The 21,519-nt window shown below is 35.1% G+C and overlaps 2 protein-coding genes across 5 annotated transcripts in view; one reads left to right on the forward strand and one right to left on the reverse strand.

Moving 5' to 3' along the window:
* LOC128244845 (protein FAN-like) overlaps positions 1–2,739 on the reverse strand; it is a 73,859-nt gene extending 71,120 nt beyond the window's left edge. Inside the window, exon 1 of the mRNA XM_052962948.1 lies at positions 2,649–2,739. Coding sequence (XP_052818908.1) covers positions 2,649–2,686 — 38 coding nt within the window. The 5' untranslated portion in view covers positions 2,687–2,739. The remainder of the gene's footprint in view (positions 1–2,648) is intronic.
* A 4,073-nt stretch (positions 2,740–6,812) lies between these two features.
* The window catches only part of LOC128243102 (uncharacterized), a 40,894-nt gene continuing 26,187 nt past the window's right edge, over positions 6,813–21,519 (forward strand). For 2 of the 4 annotated variants that reach the window (XM_052960630.1, XM_052960633.1), the window contains exons 1-5: positions 6,826–6,910; positions 15,548–15,693; positions 16,977–17,177; positions 17,842–17,994; positions 18,362–18,567. In XM_052960630.1, the coding sequence (XP_052816590.1) occupies positions 17,019–17,177; positions 17,842–17,994; positions 18,362–18,567 (518 nt within the window). In that variant the 5' untranslated portion in view covers positions 6,826–6,910; positions 15,548–15,693; positions 16,977–17,018. Of the gene's footprint in view, positions 6,911–15,547; positions 15,694–15,906; positions 15,993–16,976; positions 17,178–17,841; positions 17,995–18,361; positions 18,568–21,519 lie in introns of those variants that run through there. The other 2 variants (XM_052960631.1, XM_052960632.1) reach the window with 2 other exon arrangements.

Consider the following 21,519-nt stretch of genomic DNA (forward strand, 5'->3'; position numbering starts at 1 on the left):
AATATTTTAGCGCTTTCTGTTATTAAATTCACGGTTACAATCCTGTTATCAGTAATTAATATTTTCCATAAATGCATTATTTAGTAAGTAGGTTAAGGTTTATCAGTCAAAACGTATGTTTGTTAAACATGGATATGTATAAATTTTGAATAAGAGTGTTAAACATCATTGTGAGGAAGCATTTAAACAGTAAGCTGTGTGCCTATATTTGTTTGTGAAAAATGATTCCATTTCGGAAAGCTTACGTTTATTGTACTTTTACATCAGACTTTAAATTAATATCACATAATCATGAGTCACTGCTGGGTGTCACCATGCTCACTCCTGTTTACTAGATTCCCCAGACACACAAATAACCAGTTGAATACAGTCTCACTTGTTGTAAGATTTTTTATCTTAACAGCACAAGCCAGACAGAACTAATATAGTTAAATTATTTTCCAGAAGAAACTTGTTATTTCATTTTATGAGTTTTATTTGTTTATTTTTAAATAAATATCAAGAAACTGCTCAACTCAACTCAACTTTATTCAGTACATTAATGCCTCCGGCTCAAAATACAGTCAAACTGTGGTCGTTCGAACAAGCGGTCAGTCGAGAACCTGCAGTCCCTCGAGGTCGGAGCTTGGTCCTGAACGTTTTTTTTCAATTTTCATATAAAATATACCTACGCTGCATCGAAACCTAAATATGTCTAGGAGTCAAGCAATTTAGTCGGTCCCAAGTACACAAATCATGCACAAAACTTATGGCTCCCTTGAAGTCATAATTTTCACACTTTTTACCGAACACATGTTCCAAAATAAACAAACAATTGCTAGGTGTTAAAATTTTCGCAAGTTGTAAAAATTTCAATGACAGTTGAAAGGCAATTTGATAACGTGTGAAAAAACGTTTATCACTGTTTACGCATGACCGATAGTAGTTGATAAGGGCATTTGAGAAGATAATTATAAATGAGAAATGTAAACAAGTAATAAAAATATGAATAAACACTACGATATTGGAATCTCTGAAAATAATTCCTTCTTGTCACTTTGCTTTGCAATATGGCAATTTTGTAAAAATAAACATTTCTATTTATTCATTTATTGATATTTCTTTTACATTTTACATTTAGTATACGGCAGCCTTTGAACATATGAGCAATTTCCACAACACAACACATTATCTGTGTCTTAGTAAACAGTTGGTTTGACGACTTCAAACTTAAAATACACTGAAAGATATTTCTTAACAGACTGGAAAATTGAAATTCGGGTTGTTTGAAACATCGGTTCCCTCGAGGGTTTGGCTCGGTCTCCGGCTTCCTCGAGCGATTGCAGTTTTACTGTACAAACTATTTTATATACATCATTAATTACAAAACAGTGGTGACATTGCTTAATACATTATATACAAATTTTAATAATAATCTGCCATTTTTAACAAGTAAAAAATAAATATTGTCACTTTGTCTCATAACAAAAACATTATCTGACAGTAGGTGTCTGTAAAAGGCATGTAGGTGAAAACAACCCGTGTACCAGCTATATAAAAACTGATTTCTTACAGTTGAGAACCTCAGGCATATGAAAAACGCATGAAATTCATCTTCTAACGCCTGTTCTTGTTTATAAAGCAGGATGCACACATTCTGTCATTTCTTTCTATCTTAAGATGCCAGCCAACTTCAATATTTAACCGGTGACTTGAACACCTTAATCGCGCAAGCCCATGAACAAATTTTGTAGTTAATTTATGGAGTGGATTTAACGTGTTTATAGATATCGCATTTTGAATATGTATTAATGGTGTCGTGCCACCCCTGAGTCATACAGTCGATTAAGCGAAGTTTAAATTGCGCGCTGAAAGAATTTATGTCGTCTATGTTTCCATAACCAGACATAACCAAATCCATACTGAAATAATATTTCTCTAACTGTTTTATTTCTCCACTTTATTCTTCCAATACCCTCCTGACGTTTTAACATAACGTAACAATGTTTGGGGTAGCAATGATTTTGCCTATGCAGAATTTTACACCAGTATTTAATACATTTTGAATAATATATCACTCAAAGAGGAACACGACCATATTCACATAGTGCCATACAATAATTAGTACTTAAATTTAGACTGAGAAAGTTTTTACAGAACAAACTTTGAGCTTGTTCGATTTCAGAGGCGTAGCTACAACCCCAGATCTCCGCTCTGTATGTCAGAATGGGGACCACCATAGAGTCAAACAGTTTAAAAAGTTCTTTGTTATTAAAGCACCCAAACAGTCTTTCATAGGATTTGATAGCTAAAACAGCTTTTCTGGTCTGCAATGTTAACTGGTGTTTTGCATCTCGTGACCAAGAAAGAAACACAGTTTAGAAGAAAAAAGTAACGTTAGTCATGTGCTTTAAATCTTAAATGGGTAAACTTAAGTTAGACAATAACACTACCAAGATTTTTGGGTTGAAAATTTGTACAGAACCCAATTTGGAAGTTGCAACATAAGATACACTTTTTGGAGTCTGACTCTGAGGGGTGTTTCACAGTGCCAGTGAAACTGGTGTTCAGAACTTCGTATGTTCATCATAGAAATATTTGACAGACACATTTATAGTGAAATAAACCCATTTCGGTGGGTTTTAACAAATGGTTAAAAAACAATGGACCTTTCTGTTCGAAGGTGATCATTTTCAAAGAAAGTCATCTTTCCACAAACTAAAACTAAAGCAGGCGAGCACTTCCGGGTTAGGGAGCAGTTAAAAATAAAAATAAATAATAAACATTTTTCTTCATGAATAATCGATAAAAATAAATAAAAAGTGTTGCAATAATGATGATTGCAATTATTGATATAAATTTCACATGCTGTGACTGCAATACACTTTGCCAAAAAATATTTATTAATTGATAGTCCCTTTCCTTTTCTTTCAGTCAAAACGTCTTGTATGTCTTGAACGGTGGGCGATACTATTTCCCGGTCCCGGTCTCCTCCGGTCTCTGTTTTCAAAATTTTATAGTAGCTATCGGGCGTGATCGAGAAGGTGTGTATGACCGCGGGGGGTAATAGAATTATAAAGATAACAGTTGATTAAAACATTACATATTTTATGATAATTATTTCATATTTTCTATCAATAAAACATTTAATAAATTAAGGCAAAGATAAAAACGTTAAAATATGCACGTGTACAAAAAATTAATCTCATGAATAACAATCACATTGTTGTTTTCATATTAAATTCAGTTATAAGTATACTATTAATAATAGTAATACAAATAGAAACAATGCATGAATACATGTAAATCAAATTTGTAAGTTTACTCAGTACTTCAGGAATTCTAACCTTTTTGTTTTGTTTAACATTTGATTTTGCTGCAGGAGATGCACTGCCACGACCAGTTGTCATATATATTTCTGCCAACTTATCGTCTACTTTTTATGCCGACGCATTTTATGATGTGGAATCTTTTCCTGCATGTTCTATTTTCGCAAATAACTAAACTATCGACGAATTCTGGCATTTCACATGAACATAATGTTTTTATGTTGAAAGTCTTAGGGATCGCGACTCATTTTCTTTAGGGAACGGATGGAATTTTTGATTTTCTAGACAACTGACTAGATGTTCCCTCATTTCACTTACAACGAAAATTACATTTGTTTTAACATAGCCATTCTTAAAACAAAATTCTACAGCATTCGCAATTGCAAAGACACCACTGCCATGTCCAATTGGTTGATGTTGAACTCGCGGAACTATTAGCTGAGATTTGTTACTTCTATAAATTTGTAGCATCGTAGTTCCAACGATCATGACGACTTTAAATAAAGAATCTTGTATCTTGTTAGTTATATTTCATTTGTAAAATAGCCTTCGGAATATTTCAGTAGTTTATTAATTATTAGTATTATACATATTATATTTTGTCAAGGAACACTTCATAACAGGTTTATGACAATAAACAATAATGTCATACCATGAAAGGTGTAAATGCATTATACATGTACAACGTTAGTCAGAGATTAGCGCATGTTCCTCGTTAAGGACAAGATAAACGAATTAGCCAGTTTTATTACACACGCACGGCTACTGTTCGGTTTATTACACACGCACGGCTACTGTTCGGTTTATTACACACGCACGGCTACTGTTCGGTTTATTACACACGCACGGCTACTGTTCGGTTTATTACACACGCACGGCTACTGTTCGGTTCGTACGTTTAGTCTATCCCTTTATTTTCTCAAATTCTTTTTCAGCATAAAATACTGTTGTTTATTATAAAGGCAATTTTATAGAATAAATGGTTGTTATGCAAAGGCTCTAATAAAGTTTAGAAATAATACGATAATAACTTATAACCAGAAAAAAATGAATAAATAAATCAGCATCATATTTCAACAGTTAGAGATTAATTGCAAACTTTGAGTTGACAAATAAAATATATTCTGCTAAAGTTGTGTAATAATTACGAAGGTATTCGAATTTATTCAATGTTACCGAATAGCACAATAGTTATAAAGGAAAAATGGAGACGTAATGTGTTCCTTACTTAAGAATCGTGCAACTTCAAATAAACACTCTTCCCCTAGTATCTTTAATGTCTTAGCTCCTAGAACAATAAACCAACTTTGACATAACATAATTTAGGTGCAGTTCTAAGTTACTTCATACTCTAGCCGTCCTCAGTATTTTATAAGAAAACGATCTTTCTCTACACCTTTAACAAATTGCATAAAAAGTTTAGACCTTTTACAAATTGCATAAATTTAGACATAATGTTTATATATTTTATTCCATTTGGTTACAAATAAAAGCAAATAAGAATGTCAAATTAGTTTAACAAACATCGTTGCCTGGAGCCATAAGTTATGAACCGGGAATTATGAGACCGGATTTTACCAGGAAAGACCGGTAAATATTATCGCCCTTGAACGGTGCCTTGTTTTTGTGCAAATTAAAAACAGTGGTACCTTACTTGATTGGTTGATGTTTATTCAGGTCACACTGACGCACTCACTATACACTTGATAATACATAATTCTGCAGATAAATGATAACATAAGAACAAGGCTTTAAATTACTTCAAAATGTGTTACAAACACATATTACAACATGATAAAATCTTTAAAGTAAATTCAGGACATTTAAATAACTGGTAGTACAAACTATAATGTATATCCGTGAACCAAGGGTTTACAGTTATTTCTTACACAAGTCATTTCGTACCTGCCTCATGATTTTAAACTTTCGATGTTTGTATTTTTATTGTTCGTTACATATTTTTATGTACATGTAGATGTTCTTTTAGTATGTCGTTGTATGAAGGTTGTGGCATGTATAACATTGTCACAACGTTGCGACTAAATTTATTTTTTAACTTTTCCACTTATTATCATTCAAATTATAATCAATATAATAAATGATTTAAGACAAGCATCTCATAATGATTTGCAAGTATTGAAATGACAATGAACTTTAAGTGATTGGACAACGTTATTTTAACGTTTCACTAACGTTGTGTTAAAGACATTGGGATACTTTTTTCCGCGGTTTCCGTAAACTACAAAAACGTTGTCCTAATGTTGTGACAAAGTTATCCTGGTCGTTTTGATGGACAAAGTATATGTATATAACCTTGTTTGATTAATGCACATTGAGCAAGTTACTGTCACAACTATGCACCTGGATTGTTTAAGTTTATTCTACTTTTTGCACATGTCAACTCGACAAATATAAAGTGCATGAATCATAACGTTAGTTTCAAAATATATATTTTTCTAATTAAAACAGAGCTTTTTTATCAAAATCATTATAAAAAATAAACGTTATCCTATATAAAACTTGCCAGTTGCATATTTCCGGACTCTTTTTTTATTTATTTTACATTTACTCAACAAGTCGAAACAAGCATTTTCAAATTAAATATTCTTCATGTTGGTCAGTGAAAAATGGCCGATGTAATCAGTAAATATCATAAGCTTATTACCTCACTTTACTCCAAATCAATTCAATGTAGCTTTTATTTGAAATATACTGTGAAAACGACAGTATGAGCATGATTCATTTGCTTACTTAGATTGCTTATATTGTAGGTAATATATATATACATTTAATGTATAAAGTCACATTTCGCCAATTTTTATAACACATAAACATGGTTCCATCTTTTGCTTAACACATAACGTTGTGACAATGCTGTGACAAGGTTGTAGCAACGATATGCCAAAACGTTATGAATGTTGAGGTTGACTTAATGTTATGACAACGTTTTTTTTGGCAACCAATCCACAACATTTATGCAACGTCGTAACAACGTTATTATGTATTGCCGTCTCAGCGTTGTATCAAGGTTGTGTATTCTTTGCCAAAGTAACGTTGTATAAACGTTAAAAAGACGCAACATTCATAACGTTGTGACATGTATAAAACTCAACCATGGTAAAGAGCTAATTAATGTATCCAAATGCCGATTAACCTATTCATTCAGATTCTTTATAGATGCTTATTAATTAATCATTGTAATTACGAAACCTTGTAACAAGGTTGTGTATTGGTTGCCAAAGTAACATTGTATAAACGTTAAAAAACACAACATTCATTACGTTGTGGTATGGGTTTAACTCCACCATGATAAAAAACTAATTTAAGTATCTAAATGCTTATCTTCCTATCCACTCAGAAACTTAATAGATGCTAGTTAATTGAACATTGTGAAATCATTCCTGTATCTCATTCATTTAAATAAATACGTTTACACTAAGTAAAAGATGGGCTTTAAAAACGGTTTCACCTTACCGTTACTGTTCTTGCTTGGGGACGTTTTGTCTAAAACTACTTTCAGGAATTTCCAAACAGAAACTACAACCTACTGAACTTTTGTGTTTGTGATCGCTACTTGAGACAATAATCATCAGTTATTTCAAGTAATATATTGACATTTTTTAATAGCTTTATAATGTTTTTGTTGTAATTTTTCTCCTTTTACTTTTTATGATGTAGAGTGAAGTCCGTATCAATGTATCAATCAATGTACATCCAGGATAGACAGTTTGTCAAGAATGAGTCATCGGGTCGGTGGAATTACCGAAAATCCGAAAATCCCCGTAAATACCGAAAATCCCTTCCATTCCCTGAGGTATATAGCGTTTTCTTTAACAGCCCGGATTTACTACTTTATTGTGTTCGAATGTTGTATGCCGTAATTGTTGGCGGTTGGAGAGGGGTGGGGAAGCCTGGGGAGGGTTGGGGTGGGGGTCGTGGTGACTAAAACCCGGGACCCCCTTTCATTTTACATCGAGTGTGCGAGGTGGTTTGTACGCCGGGAGTAATTACTTATTATTAGTGTCATCGCTTGTATGCCATAGTTGGTTGTAGAGAGGGGAAGGGGAGTCGGTGGAGGGGTGTTGGGGTGACTTAAACGTAATCAAAACCAACGAAGTATGATAACAAGATTTATTCATTCAGTTTCGTTTACGAAAATTGTACTGTATTGGATGACACCGCACAGCAAGACATTTAAATGTGTGATCTTATAAGACAGCAGACGGTAATAAAGATAAACAGAAGTTGTGTACATTACATGGGCTGGAGTTATTTTGTTATCGTAGATATTGATATTTAATGTTTTAACTTCATACTAGTAATTCAATTGATATCACATTATATTTTTTAATTGATTTTCTGATTTTTAATATGTCGTACATTGATTGTTTAATAGCTTTTGTATTGATATTGCTTGTAATTAGTTACCAGTTTATATTGTTGAAAGCGCCTTTGAACGTGTATATAGAAATGGTGCTGTATAAGTTAATCGATAAATAATAATTAATTGTGTATTGTGAACAAGTTGTGTGTCGAGAAAGGTGAATAACTGGTATCAAGCGGGAGTTGATTATACAATTGTCCTTATGTGTATCATAACGAATTGTATGTGTCTCAACTATTATGTGGAATCGCTTGGTATGTTTCATTGCATAATCTCGCGAAGAAAGAAATGCAAATTGTACAATTTCACTTAAATACCATCACTGCACCTAAATACGAATCATCAACATCATATTAACATTGGTCATGATAGGAAAGTGTTATTAATGAATAAAGGCATAATCTAATATTTAATATCGTAAAGCATACCGTTTAGATACTTACATGCAATACTCGTCTCAATATCGATATGGACATGTCATTGTGAGATATTGGTCCATGTCTGTTATCTATCAGTAATGACACCCCGCTGTGACAGACTCTTATCGTGCGGTCAGTACCTGGAACCATGCTGTCACTGATGACTATAATACGATGTGTATTGAACCCCAATCAATGGCGTTCTGGTTCAAACGGAATGCTCCTGTGAACCAGAAATTAAATCTTGTATTTACACGGAGGTAACAAGTAAGAGTACGCGGTGTATGAAAGAAACATCGGAAGTCTGAATATTTATTTCTTAGTGTAATGCAGTTGAAGAGTACGTTGCACGTCAGTGTTTACGATATTAAAGAAATTTAATATAATACACCACTGAGGGCCATATGACATAATAAGGACAGGCCATTTACCCATCGAAGGTGTATATGGACCGAGGCGTAAGCCGAGGTCTGTTCACCTTCGGGGGCTGAGTAGGCGGTTATTATAATGCCATATGTCCCGAAGTGGTATATTATATGAAAGAGGATGATCTTAAGCGAAGTGATATTGCTAATTTTCGACCATATGAGAGCGTTCAGTTATGGCAGGATGAATGTGGACTTGAATTGGACCAAAGATTTGTATTATATATATTTTTTTTTCTAATTTAGATGAAAAACAGATTGTTCATTCACTGTGCCATATCCAGGCCACACCACGAGGAGGTGCTGTCGTCATGGCCCATCCCCCACCCCCACCCAAAACCTACCCTCATTTAGTTGAAGAAGTTTCAACACATTCCTAATTTGTTACGTACTACAGCTTCAGAGAACATTGAAATGCAACAGCATCTTCAAAAAATCATAAAAAATTGGTCTAATTGAAAATAACCCTCCCTTATGGACTTTCATTTCGTACTATTTTAAGACGGACTGCTTATGCAATGTTAAAAATATTCATCAATTAATCCCGAAAGAAATCGATACTTATTTTGAAATAATCATCCTATTCTGCGAAAACAGTTAGGCTGCCGAAACATTCACGGGAATGACCGTAAAGTGATATGTTCGAATTAAAGGTAATTAACAACCATCTTGCCACTATGACGGTACTCGTGAACTGTACCTTGTTTGTTATATAGACCTATCTAGCTCACAAACATTTTTCTATAAACCTTAATATCCCGTTTTAGAACTATTCACATAAAGGCACACCAGCATTTAAATGGGTTAGTAATCATACAGAAATGCAATGTTTTAAGTCCACGTAAGAGAGCTATGTAATGGCTCTCTTCAGCAGCAATGTAGCACTAACGCGCAAGGGTTGTGGCAAATGTAAAGCATGTATAATAATAGAAGTTAAATACACATATGATAGCCTGAACATTCAGTGTATAAAACAAAATAAATAAAACTTATGTACAATATGTAAAACTGAGTTGACAAAACAGTTGTATAATGACTGTCAATTATCAATCAAAGCATACAAAGAACCCATGGCTAGAAAGATAGGTATAATGGTGTGACATTGTTGGCAGTACTGTTGAATGTCACGTCAATGCATATGTCTCAGCTTTCGCTGAAGGGGGACATAAACTGAAAACATAAGCACCCTTTTTTCATTTTTAAGTACAGTTGTTACTTCATGCGTACCTCAAAGACTCGAAAGCGAAACGCGAGGAAAATATGCCTGTAACATGTCATGTTGTCGAGCAAGTTCGAACTCTTCATGAACTTTTCCTGAACTATTTTTATTTATTTGTTGTTGATGCGATATAGAGAAATATTTTATCATAAAGCGATGATTATGGAATAATCCATCCCAGTAAATGTAGTCGACATCAGCTAACCGTATTTATTGCTGGCCGTTTACAAAAGGAGTAATTGCATTTGCGACGTGAGTTGCGCTGAGAGATATGCCACCTCAGTGAGACTGAAGTTTCCCTACAATGGGATTCACGGCGGGTCTCTGCAGCAACAAACTCACGCGCTTAAAAGGGTCTCACCGATTGTCTAGCTCTGACATAAATGGTACACCCCAAAATTGAATTTACCATGTATATCGTTTGACATAAAAGTGCATGTTGACATCAGCTAGCCGCTATTATTGCTTATTATTGGCGCATGGTTTTCGACGACGACAAAAGGTTAACGCAATTTGGAAAAAGGAGTAGTTGCACTTGCGACGCGAGTTGCGCTGAGAGATATGCCACCTCAGTGAGACTGAAGTTTCCCTACAATGGGATTCACGGCGGGTCTCTGCAGCAACAAACTCACGCGCTTAAATGGGTTTCACTGATTGTCTAGCTCTGACATAAATGGTACACCCCAAAATTGAATGCACCATGTATATCGTTTGACATAAAAGTGCATGTTGACATCAGCTAGCCGCTATTATTGCTTATTATTGGCGCATGGTTTTCGAGGACGACAAAAGGTTAACGCAATTTGGAAAAAGGAGTAGTTGCACTTGCGACGTGAGTTGCGCTGAGAGATATACCACCTCAGTGCGACTGAAGTTTCCCTACAATGGGATTCACGGCGGGTCTCTGCAGCAACAAACTCACGCGCAAGCACTTCAAAAGGTATGACATGTTTTCCAGAGTAGACACAGCATGGCACGAGCAAAAATGATACAAAATGTTACATAATTTTAAAAACACATTATATGAACAAAAAGACATACAATAAAACACATAACATCTAAAATGACAATGTTTTTTTTTTTTGTACCGGACAATGGCGCACAGTAAATCCACAACAAACAATTGAATGCGCCTATGCATGAATTTGATGTAACTCCATATAATGGGAAATTTTCGTTTGGTAATTTTCCTGCAATGTTTATTATGCTGAACACATGAACAGATACAAATTAACATTATTGACGAATGAAACGAGCACAATTACATGTACCGGCACACTGCCGACCTAATTCTATAAAACAACTTTTTCAGTCCCTTCTCATTTAAATGTACTTTATCCCGCATGAACTCGGCTGGAAAACGTATGTGGGGAAGCCGCAAAACTTCAACGAGCTCTCTCTTCCCCAGCAACTGGTTAATTCGTGCGCGCTGGCTTGCAAAAGACCTGTACCCCAACCCGTCCCGGAATGCTCCACGCTCCCCAATCTCCAACACCAGGATGGTAGATACACCACTGTCAAGGAAGTCCTGGGCAATGTCAAGTACGGCCGCCACTATGTCCTTCGGTACGGATGCAGTTGTGATATCATTGCCGCCCAAACTCACTACCACCAAGTCCGCCCCGTACATCTTCACCTGTTTCAAAAGTCCTGGTTTGGGTTTGGAAGCTTTCATCCCGCCCGCACCAAAGAAACGCACCTCCATAGGCACCTAAAAGAATACATTTAATATTGTAAATGGCTTCACAGTCGTTGCCTTTGTAATATTCTTTTCAATTATCACCTCATTGCAACATTGTTTTAATAATTGTCATCCGTATATATTCAATTGAAGTAAAACATAATATATACAAAACAGAATATATATGCGGCCTTTCAATTATAGAATTACTACACAATTTATGACTGTAACATTTCACAGTGTGCAAAGTGCTTAAACATCACATATGAATACATAATATATCATTGTACATTCAGACCTAATATTTAGTACGCTTAATTAGATTGAGTCATTAAATCGTGACAGGAATTACGGACACTACGGACCACGGACATTACGGACCAGACATTACGGACCAGATTCAGGGACACTATGGACCATCTTCAGAAACTTACGGACCATGATTTAAACATATTTTTTTTTTAATTATTCACTCATTAGTTTTTAATTTGTTAATAAATACTTGAATATGAGTGCTCCGTATGACGTTATATCTTCCATATAACTATGAAAAATCCCGTGAAATTCGAATACATCAATGGTTCAATATAAAATCTTGTGAAATTCCAAAAGGTGTATAAGACCTATTTATTTATAACAACTATGTTAAAATGATGTTTTAAACACAAGCTATTGGTTAATCAGTTTTAATCATTACTGGAACTGAAATTTGTCAAAATTTGAAATCTATGTTAGTTATATGTTTACCAAGTTCATCATCCAATCTTGTAAGAAACTGTTATACCTGTACAACAGCGTAGATGTTGCCAACGTTCACAACGTGTGAAAACGTGTGTTGCAATTCTTGCAAACTGATGTTTAAAACTGGCAATTTCTGGGGATTTTTCAGTTACATTAGAGATAATTGTCATACTGAGCATTCAAGTTTCTATTAACAAATTTAAGACCAATGAGTGAATAAATTAAAAAAATTGTTTAAAAACATTATAAATCATGGTCCGTAAGTTTCTGAAGATAGTCCGTAATGTCCCTAAATCTGGTCCGTAGTGTCCCTAAATCTGGTCCGTAATGTCCATGGTCCGTAGTGTCCGTGACCCTAGACTTTTTGTAAACAGCTGCACTCTCACAGATTGACCATCCTAAAACTTTTTAGTACGAGTATATTGGCATGTCGTTATATGACAACTAGAAACAAACACGTATAAATCGCCGATGTAAGCTAACTAAATAGGAAGTTAGGTTTTACTGTACATAGTGAGTGAACATGAAAAAACAACGCACCTTGAGGTCCTCATTGCAGAATGCGCCTAGTCGCCAGACGTGACTGTCCCCGAAAATTGCAACTTTCTTCATTTTTAATAACAAGAGTGAACACAACATACATGCAATATATTTGACCACACCTTTATATATACTGACAATCTGGCGATTGTGCTCAAGCCATGCCAAGGTGTTAATTCTGCTCCAAACACTCATTACACGGTTCTAACTTTGATATATCAACAAGCGCTTTCATTAGGTACTGCGAATTCACACCTTTTTACCAAACACGTGAAATTTAACATATCACGTTCTCAAGGTGTTCCGACTTTAATTAGTCAATTTTAAAATCCATATTTGCTTTCTTTAAAAGCAAATGCTTACAACGCTTTTCCTAAAATGTATTCACTAAATCTATATTGTACTATTATTATACCAATAACAATACGAATATAATTGATAAAACATACATATATATATAAATAGAAACACTGACGTGCAATGTACTCTTGAACTGCATTGCATTAAGAAATAAATATTCCGACTTCAGATGTTTCTCTCATACACCGCGTACTCTTACTTGTTACCTTCGTGTAAATAGAACAGAACAGATATTTTATTAAGACTTGTACAACGTACATCATCTTCTTAACCACAAATGAATAATAAATAAACAAACACATGGTATGACATAGGTTATACATAATATGAAATAGAATCATAAATACATTCCAAAAAATATTCACATCAGGTGAGGATGAACAAAACTATTATAATTATAAGTCAATATTTAAAGTTAATCTTCAAATACTCCTTTGTGTAAATACAAGATTTAATTTCTGGTTCACAGGAGCATCCCGTTTTGAACCTGACCGCCATTGGGGTTCAATACACATCGTATTATAGTCATCAGTGACAGCATGGTTCCAAGTACTGACCGCACGATAAGAATCTGTCACAGCGGGGTGTCATTACAGATAGGTATCAGACATGGACCAATATCTCACAATGACATGTCCATATCGATATTGAGACGAATATTTCATGTATGAATTTAAATAGTATGCTTTATGATATTAAATCTTATATTAAGCCTTTATTCATTAAATACACTTTCCTATCATTGTCATGACAAATGTTAAAATATGTTGATGATTCTTATTTAGGTACAGTGATTGTATTTATGTGAAATTGTACAATTTGCATTTCTTTCTTCGCGATATTGTGCAATGAAACATACCAAGCGATTCCACATAACAGTTGAGACACATACAAATCGCTATGATACACATAAGAACAATTGTATAAATTAGGCACACAATTGTTAGATATTCTTTTTCTTATGTACAAGTGATTCAAAGGTAATATTTCTACTATTGATACAACCTTATTCATTGTGATTTGACTATAATGTTTTCTGGCTTCATGTGAATGACCGTCCGATACTCGTATTGTGTATCATATGAATTGTAGTTAGAAATTATAGTAATCAAACACAATAAAATGTGATATTGAACTAGTCGTTAAAACATTAACATATATGAAATTAAAAGGACTTCCCGGGATTTAGCCATCCCCCTCGTCCGACTTCCACATCCCCCTCCACCCACCATCAACTTTGGCATACAGGACGACCAAAATGAAGTATTAAATATCGGCGGACACACCCTCGCATACTTTTTTTGTATACGGTAAGGTACGACCCTACCCTCCCTTACCTCTACAATTTGAAATGAGATATGTGAAAGTAGTATTTGAGACTTCTTCGTAGCCACCACCCCCTCCTCCGACTCCCCCCGCCACTCTCCAACCAACCTCAACCACGACATACAACCCACTTAAACACAATACAGTTTTAAACCTCCTCGCATACTCTTCTTTTGTACGAACTTTTGAAAATGAAAGGGGGTCCCGGATTTTAGTCACCACGACCCCCACCCCCACCCTCCCCAGGCTTCCCCACCCCTCTCCAACCTCCAACAATTACGGCATACAACATTCGAACACAATAAAGTAGTAAATCCGGGCGTATTAAAGAAAACGCTATATACCTCAGAGAATGGAAGGGATTTTCGGTATTTACGGGGATTTTCGGATTTTCGGTAATTCCACCGACCGTGAGTCATCATGATGTTCCGTCAAATCCATTTTTGTGGAGATTCCAGTTTAGCTATCTCCATGGTTTGCGTGATTGCGTGATTAACATTTAAAAAAGACTTCGGTATAGGTTATGCAGGAATCTTAGGTGTTTAAGTTTGTTTGAAAATAGCTTGCTGAAAGTGAAATGAGGGGATTTGGGGGAGGTTAACAGTCATGTGACCTCCTACTTAAGGTTCACAACAAACAGCAAAAAGAGCCAGTTGGGCTGACATGAATTGGAGTTCTTTTTTTACGGGCTACTGTCAACCCTTGCAACTTGTTTGACATTAAGGGCGTTCTGGGAACCCGAATGTAATGGAGGGATTCCAGAAGCTCAAGGTCAGGTGATAATGGGACACCTATTCTGATATGGGACATTGTTAGTTTTCAGGGCTTTGGTTAATAAACTTTGAAAATATATTACTACCTAGAAATTGGCTAAGGCTTCCAAAAATGATGCCATGGAAACTCTTACAGTTTTTTAGAAAGCTTCCAAATTTGAAGGTTTGAAAGTTAAAAATATCAAAACCTGGTGTCAATGTTACTTTTATCATCCATGTGAACCTCTGGCAATGACAGAAAGGTAGATTTAGGTCTCCAAAGCGGTAAGTTGGGTTTAAAGATGGTAGAATTTCTAATTCCTTTATTTTTCCGTCAAAAATAATGATGTAAACAATGTCAACGAAAACTTGATATTTTTTTCTATTTTTAGAGTTTCGGAAATTACGCCATGGTTCAGAGTCTTGTCAAATGTCGGTGTTTTTGATTGAGAAACAGAAGGGATATTACCTCTGACTAGTGAAAACTAGTTTATATTCAGTAGAGCTGCTGATGAATCAAATCAGACTGCCCAAACAGGTCAGAGTGACTGCAGAATTGTGTATATTAATTTTTGCACAAAAATGTCATAAAATTTTACACACTAGATAATTAATAACACTTTGGGAATGTTATTCTATCATGTTTTGACAGTTTTATAATGTCTTTGAGATTAACAAAAATGCTGATTAGTAGGATGCCAATTAACAAAGATTAGGCTGACAAGTGGTCTTTTGTACCGTACAGGTAACTTAGCAACGATCTTGGCCGAAGTGTTAAGTGATTTGACAAGTTGTTTATTGCACCATGTTCTTTAAAGTGGCAGATTACTGACACAGGTATTTTAGCATGGTTGATAGAATTTTGAGGTTTTTAAAAGAAAATTTTAAGGCCAATTTTCTCAAGAGTGGTAGATTTTGACGGGAGAGCGGTAGAGGGGTCTCAAAAGCAGTATATTTTACCTACTGCCGGTCCAGTTCACCTGTATGCTTTTATGTGGACATTTTCAATCAGTCTTAAAGTAACATGAAATAATTTCTAAAAAAATGTGAAGTTGGAAGTTAATGAGTTATTGCTGAAAATTATTATAGTTGAAAATAGTAGAACATATTAGTATCCCAGAGACTTCAAACTTCCACATATCAGTGAAAAACTTCCAATATTGATGGTTAGGAAGTTCAAACTTCCAGTTTCAAATTCTTAATTAATGAAAGCCCCGAGGTAAAATCATCAAGTAAACTAGAATCTCAGAATATATTAAGTTCAAGCAAAAGTTAGTGAACAATCGAAAAAATGATAAGCCTTCAAAATAATATAAGTACACTGTTGGTTTTTTGTTCCATCTTCCAGTTTCATTTTTTTTAAATAAAAACATTGTTTTCATTCTTTTGGTTAATAATTACTTCTTTATATTAAAATTATCCTGTTGCATTTCATCCATGTAAATAAAATATATGAAAACACAAGTGAGCAATACATGACACAAGTGACAATAGCACATTTATGAATAAGATATATTACAATTTTAATGTGGAATTATTATTCAAATTATGTATTTTGTTTGGAATGCTTACACGAATGCAATTTATCATAACAAGTTTTAAAAAAGCTACAAATTTATATATCTTTCTTTATTTATTTCCAATTTAATCTTGCTTAATTGGTAATACACATTTCTGAGTATGGTCCTAACTACGAATATGCTTTATAACATTCGATGAAAAGAAAATCACTATAATACTTTTTCAAACAGTTCCTATGTATTTTGGCAAAAGTAACCATCACTATATGAAAATTTTCATATACTTTTAATGTATTTTCAGTTAACAGCATCGAAAATGTTTGATTAGCCAGTCAATCTCAGTATGGAGGAGATGGATGAATTCCGGCAGCAGCTTGCGGCAGCCATCTTTGATGGATCGGAGACAAAAGGACCGATGATACAGATTCTGTATGCTGAAACTCCCTTCCGTCAGAAGTTCAGATGTGTGGATTTTGGCACTCTGTTAAGGAACAACTCTCAGGTTTTGTAACTTTGTGCATTTATATCACATACAACATGTATTCAATACAGAATTTCTATTGATATGTCGATAGTGATGTCATTTATTTGAGTTGACTTTTGTCTTGTAATAAATTCATTGCCATGTAAGTGGTAAATTGTCCCCTTTGAGATTTTCTATCTTCTGATCTTTCATAATTTAGAGAATATGTTTCTATTAGTATGAGCCTTTGGGGTGAATAAAGTATGCATAATTATATATCATATGTTTTGTATCAGCGTAAAACTGTGTGCACTGAATCTGAATATAAAATGCATGTTTACAAACTAGTTAATAAAGTTAATACCAATTACCGTAGTTGATTTTGATTCAAGCTTAAGCCTTTGGCCCATGATTGCGAACAGTCTCAAGTCCAAGTCTAGACTCAAAAAAAACTCTTATAAACTTACAAAGAATCATTTATTCTGTTTGTTTTACAAAAATAAAGAAATGTACAATTTCAAATAGTTATAAAATTCATTGAATTGATTAAACAATACTTGACTAGAAGGATAGTCACAATGAAACGGGAATTTGCGGTTTTGTCACTTGATTGTAAATTCAAATATGAAGCTGTTAGTAATTATGGCTCCAGGTAATGATGATGATCAGTCAAGGAATAACCCTCTTACTGTCCCTATTGCAGTCAAGGAATGCGGTGAGAAGCCTGACTCAAGGTGTGAGCATCCTGGAGAAGTATGGCCGCCACCTGCTCAAGCCCCCGGAACACCGTTCCAATATGTGGAGACAGATCAAGTTCAGTAACACCATCTTCAGGGAAAGAGTGGAACCAGTAAAGGTGAAAATGATTGGTCAATGTTGTCTATGAAAGGTTACACTTTTATCTTTTCAATTATTTTTTTTTATATCTAAGGCAAAGAAGTTTGCAAAATGTATTCAAGTATTTGATTTTTACACTATAGACTTCGGGATCTCATTTCATAGTTGGTTTAATGGTTGGTAACATTTGTATAATCTTGTAGTATTTCTTTCGTCACACTCTTCATTGTATACATTATGTCATTTATGTGAAATGACAGCCCTACATGATTAGATAATAAATACACATCATATTGAATTGTGTACATACAGGACTACATAAAGTTGCACTTAAGCCAAATTTGTTATTTAAACACAAATGAACAACCTGATTGTTTGCCCAATAGGGAGCAAGGGAAATTCTGCAAAAAATGGGCTACACAGAGACCCGTCTGGATGGAGTTGCCTTCCCTGAGGGGGCGGAGCCAGACCATAGCCAGGTGCTGAACGTGGTGCTGGATCTGATGATCGGGCGCAAAGAGCTGGAACATTACCTGGAGAACCAGCACCCCCAACCTAGCAGCCTAGAGGATTGCCTCGCCCCAGGTTTCAGGTATTATTAATAATCATTAAAGCTCAAACTCTTGAAAGAAATTTTTAAGTCATTTTATGTCCTTAAAGCTTCACTCGCACAGATTGACAGTTTTGGCATTTGATTCAATTTTTGACAAAACAGCTGATTTTTGCATCAGTGCTTTCAATCTAGATATATATGGTAATTCACAATAGAACAGATCTTAATTATCTTGAAATTGTGGAAAATTACATTTTTATTACTGAGCTAGTAACGCTTTTAGACATAAACTGAGATCTGATCCTACGTTGTCAGTTACCGTTATATATCACCGTTTTCCAGACCATTGCACAAAAGTTGGCTCAATCCAAGACAAAAAATAAAAAAGAGTTGTCACATCAGTTCTGTCAATCTGTGAGAGTGCAGCTCTACTAATAGGCATATTAAAATTGCACAGTCTGTGCATCAATGTTTTTCTTGTCCAGTCTGTTATTTTGTAATGCATTATGTGATTTTGAAAAAAAATAGGTCTAAGGAAGAAAAATAGGAAGTATCTTGTACATGACCCCATCCTTCCTTGAAAGTCAAGGTCACTTAGAGGTTAATCATTATGGAGTTCTGCATATATGCACATGCGAATAGGCGGTCATATCTGGGCTGTCACTTTTTCATAAACAACAGTATTTTGAAATAATCTGGCACAGGTGTTTTGCACATAAAGATAACGTGTTGCACGTAATACTACCTCAAATGTCATGGTTAATGATTATCGAATGCTTGATATAGTCACATACATGTAGAGTATAGGTCGTGTCTGGATTCTTACTTTGTCATCCATGGGGGAATTTTGAAAAAACATGGCACAAGTGTCAAGCACATTAACCTCTTCATTCTTTGCTCCCCCACTCTTCAAGTCAGTAATTATGGGTCAGGACTGCATAAGACATGCTTATATTTTGTTAGCTCTTCCTGAATGTTGGCATATTCCATTGTTCCTGAATGTAGGCATATTCCATTGTTCAATAATGTAGGCATATTCCATTGTTCCTGAATGAAGGCATTTCCCATTGTTCCTGAATGTAGGCATATTCCATTGTTCCTGATTGTAGGCATTTCACATTGTTCCTGAATGTAGACATATACCATTGTTCCTGAATGTAGGCAAATTCCATTGTTCCTGAATGTAGGTATATTCCATTGTTCCTGAATGTAGGCAAATTCCATTGTTCCTGAATGTAGGCAAATTCCATTGTTCCTGAATGTAGGCAAATTCCATTGTTCCTGAATGTAGGCATATTCCATTGTTCCTGAATGTAGGTATATTCCATTGTTCCTGAATGTAGGCATATTCCATTGTTCCTGAATGTAGGCATATACCATTGTTCCTGAATGTAGGCATATTCCATTGTTCCTGAATGTAGGCAAATTCCATTGTTCCTGAATGTAGGCATATACCATTGTTCCTGAATGTAGGCATATACCATTGTTCCTGAATGTAGGCATATACCATTGTTCCTGAATGTAGGCATAATCTATTGTACCTGAATGTAGGCATATTCCATTGTTCCTGAATGTAGGCATATACCAATGTTCCTGAATGTAGGCATATTCTATTGTTCCTGAATGTAGGCATTTTCCATTGTTCCTGAATGTAGGCATATACCAATGTTCCTGAATGTAGGCATTTCCCATTGTTCCTGATTGTAGGCATATACCATTGCTCCTGAATGTAGGCATTTTCCATTGTTCCTGAATGTAGGCATATACTTTTGTTCCTGAATGTAGGCATTTCCCATTGTTCCTGATTGTAGGCATATACCAATGTTCCTGAATGTAGGCATTTCCCATTGTTCCTGAATGTAGGCATTTCCCATTGTTCCTGATTGTAGGCATATACCATTGCTCCTGAATGTAGGCATTTTCCATTGTTCCTGATTGTAGGCATATACTTTTGTTCCTGAATGTAGGTATATTCCATTGTTCCTGAATGTAGGCATATACCAATGTTCCTGATTGTAGGCATATACCAATGTTCCTGAATGTAGGCATTTCCCATTGTTCCTGATTGTAGGCATATACCATTGCTCCTGAATGTAGGCATTTTCCATTGTTCCTGAATGTAGGCATATACTTTTGTTCCTGAATGTAGGTATATTCCATTGTTCCTGAATGTAGGCATATACCAATGTTCCTGAATGTAGGCATTTTCCATTGTTCCTGAATGTAGGCATATACTTTTGTTCCTGAATGTAGGTATATTCCATTGTTCCTGAATGTAGGCATATACCATTGCTCCTGAATGTAGGCATTTTCCATTGTTCCTGATTGTAGGCATATACCATTGCTCCTGAATGTAGGCATTTCCCATTGTTCCTGATTGTAGGCATATACCATTGTTCCTGAATGTAGGCATATACCAATGTTCCTGAATGTAGGCATTTCCCATTGTTCCTGATTGTAGGCATATACCAATGTTCCTGAATGTAGGCATTTCCCATTGTTCCTGAATGTAGGCATTTCCCATTGTTCCTGATTGTAGGCATATACCATTGCTCCTGAATGTAGGCATTTTCCATTGTTCCTGATTGTAGGCATATACTTTTGTTCCTGAATGTAGGTATATTCCATTGTTCCTGAATGTAGGCATATTCCATTGTTCCTGAATGTAGGCATATACCAATGTTCCTGAATGTAGGCATTTCCCATTGTTCCTGATTGTAGGCATATACCATTGCTCCTGAATGTAGGCATTTTCCATTGTTCCTGATTGTAGGCATATACTTTTGTTCTTGAATGTAGGTATATTCCATTGTTCCTGAATGTAGGCATATACCATTGCTCCTGAATGTAGGCATTTTCCATTGTTCCTGAATGTAGGCATATACTTTTGTTCCTGAATGTAGGTATATTCCATTGTTCCTGAATGTAGGCATATACCAATGTTCCTGAATGTAGGCATTTTCCATTGTTCCTGAATGTAGGCATATACTT

The sequence above is a fragment of the Mya arenaria genome, chromosome 8 (assembly GCF_026914265.1).
Source record: "Mya arenaria isolate MELC-2E11 chromosome 8, ASM2691426v1".
Lineage (NCBI taxonomy): Eukaryota > Metazoa > Mollusca > Bivalvia > Myida > Myidae > Mya > Mya arenaria.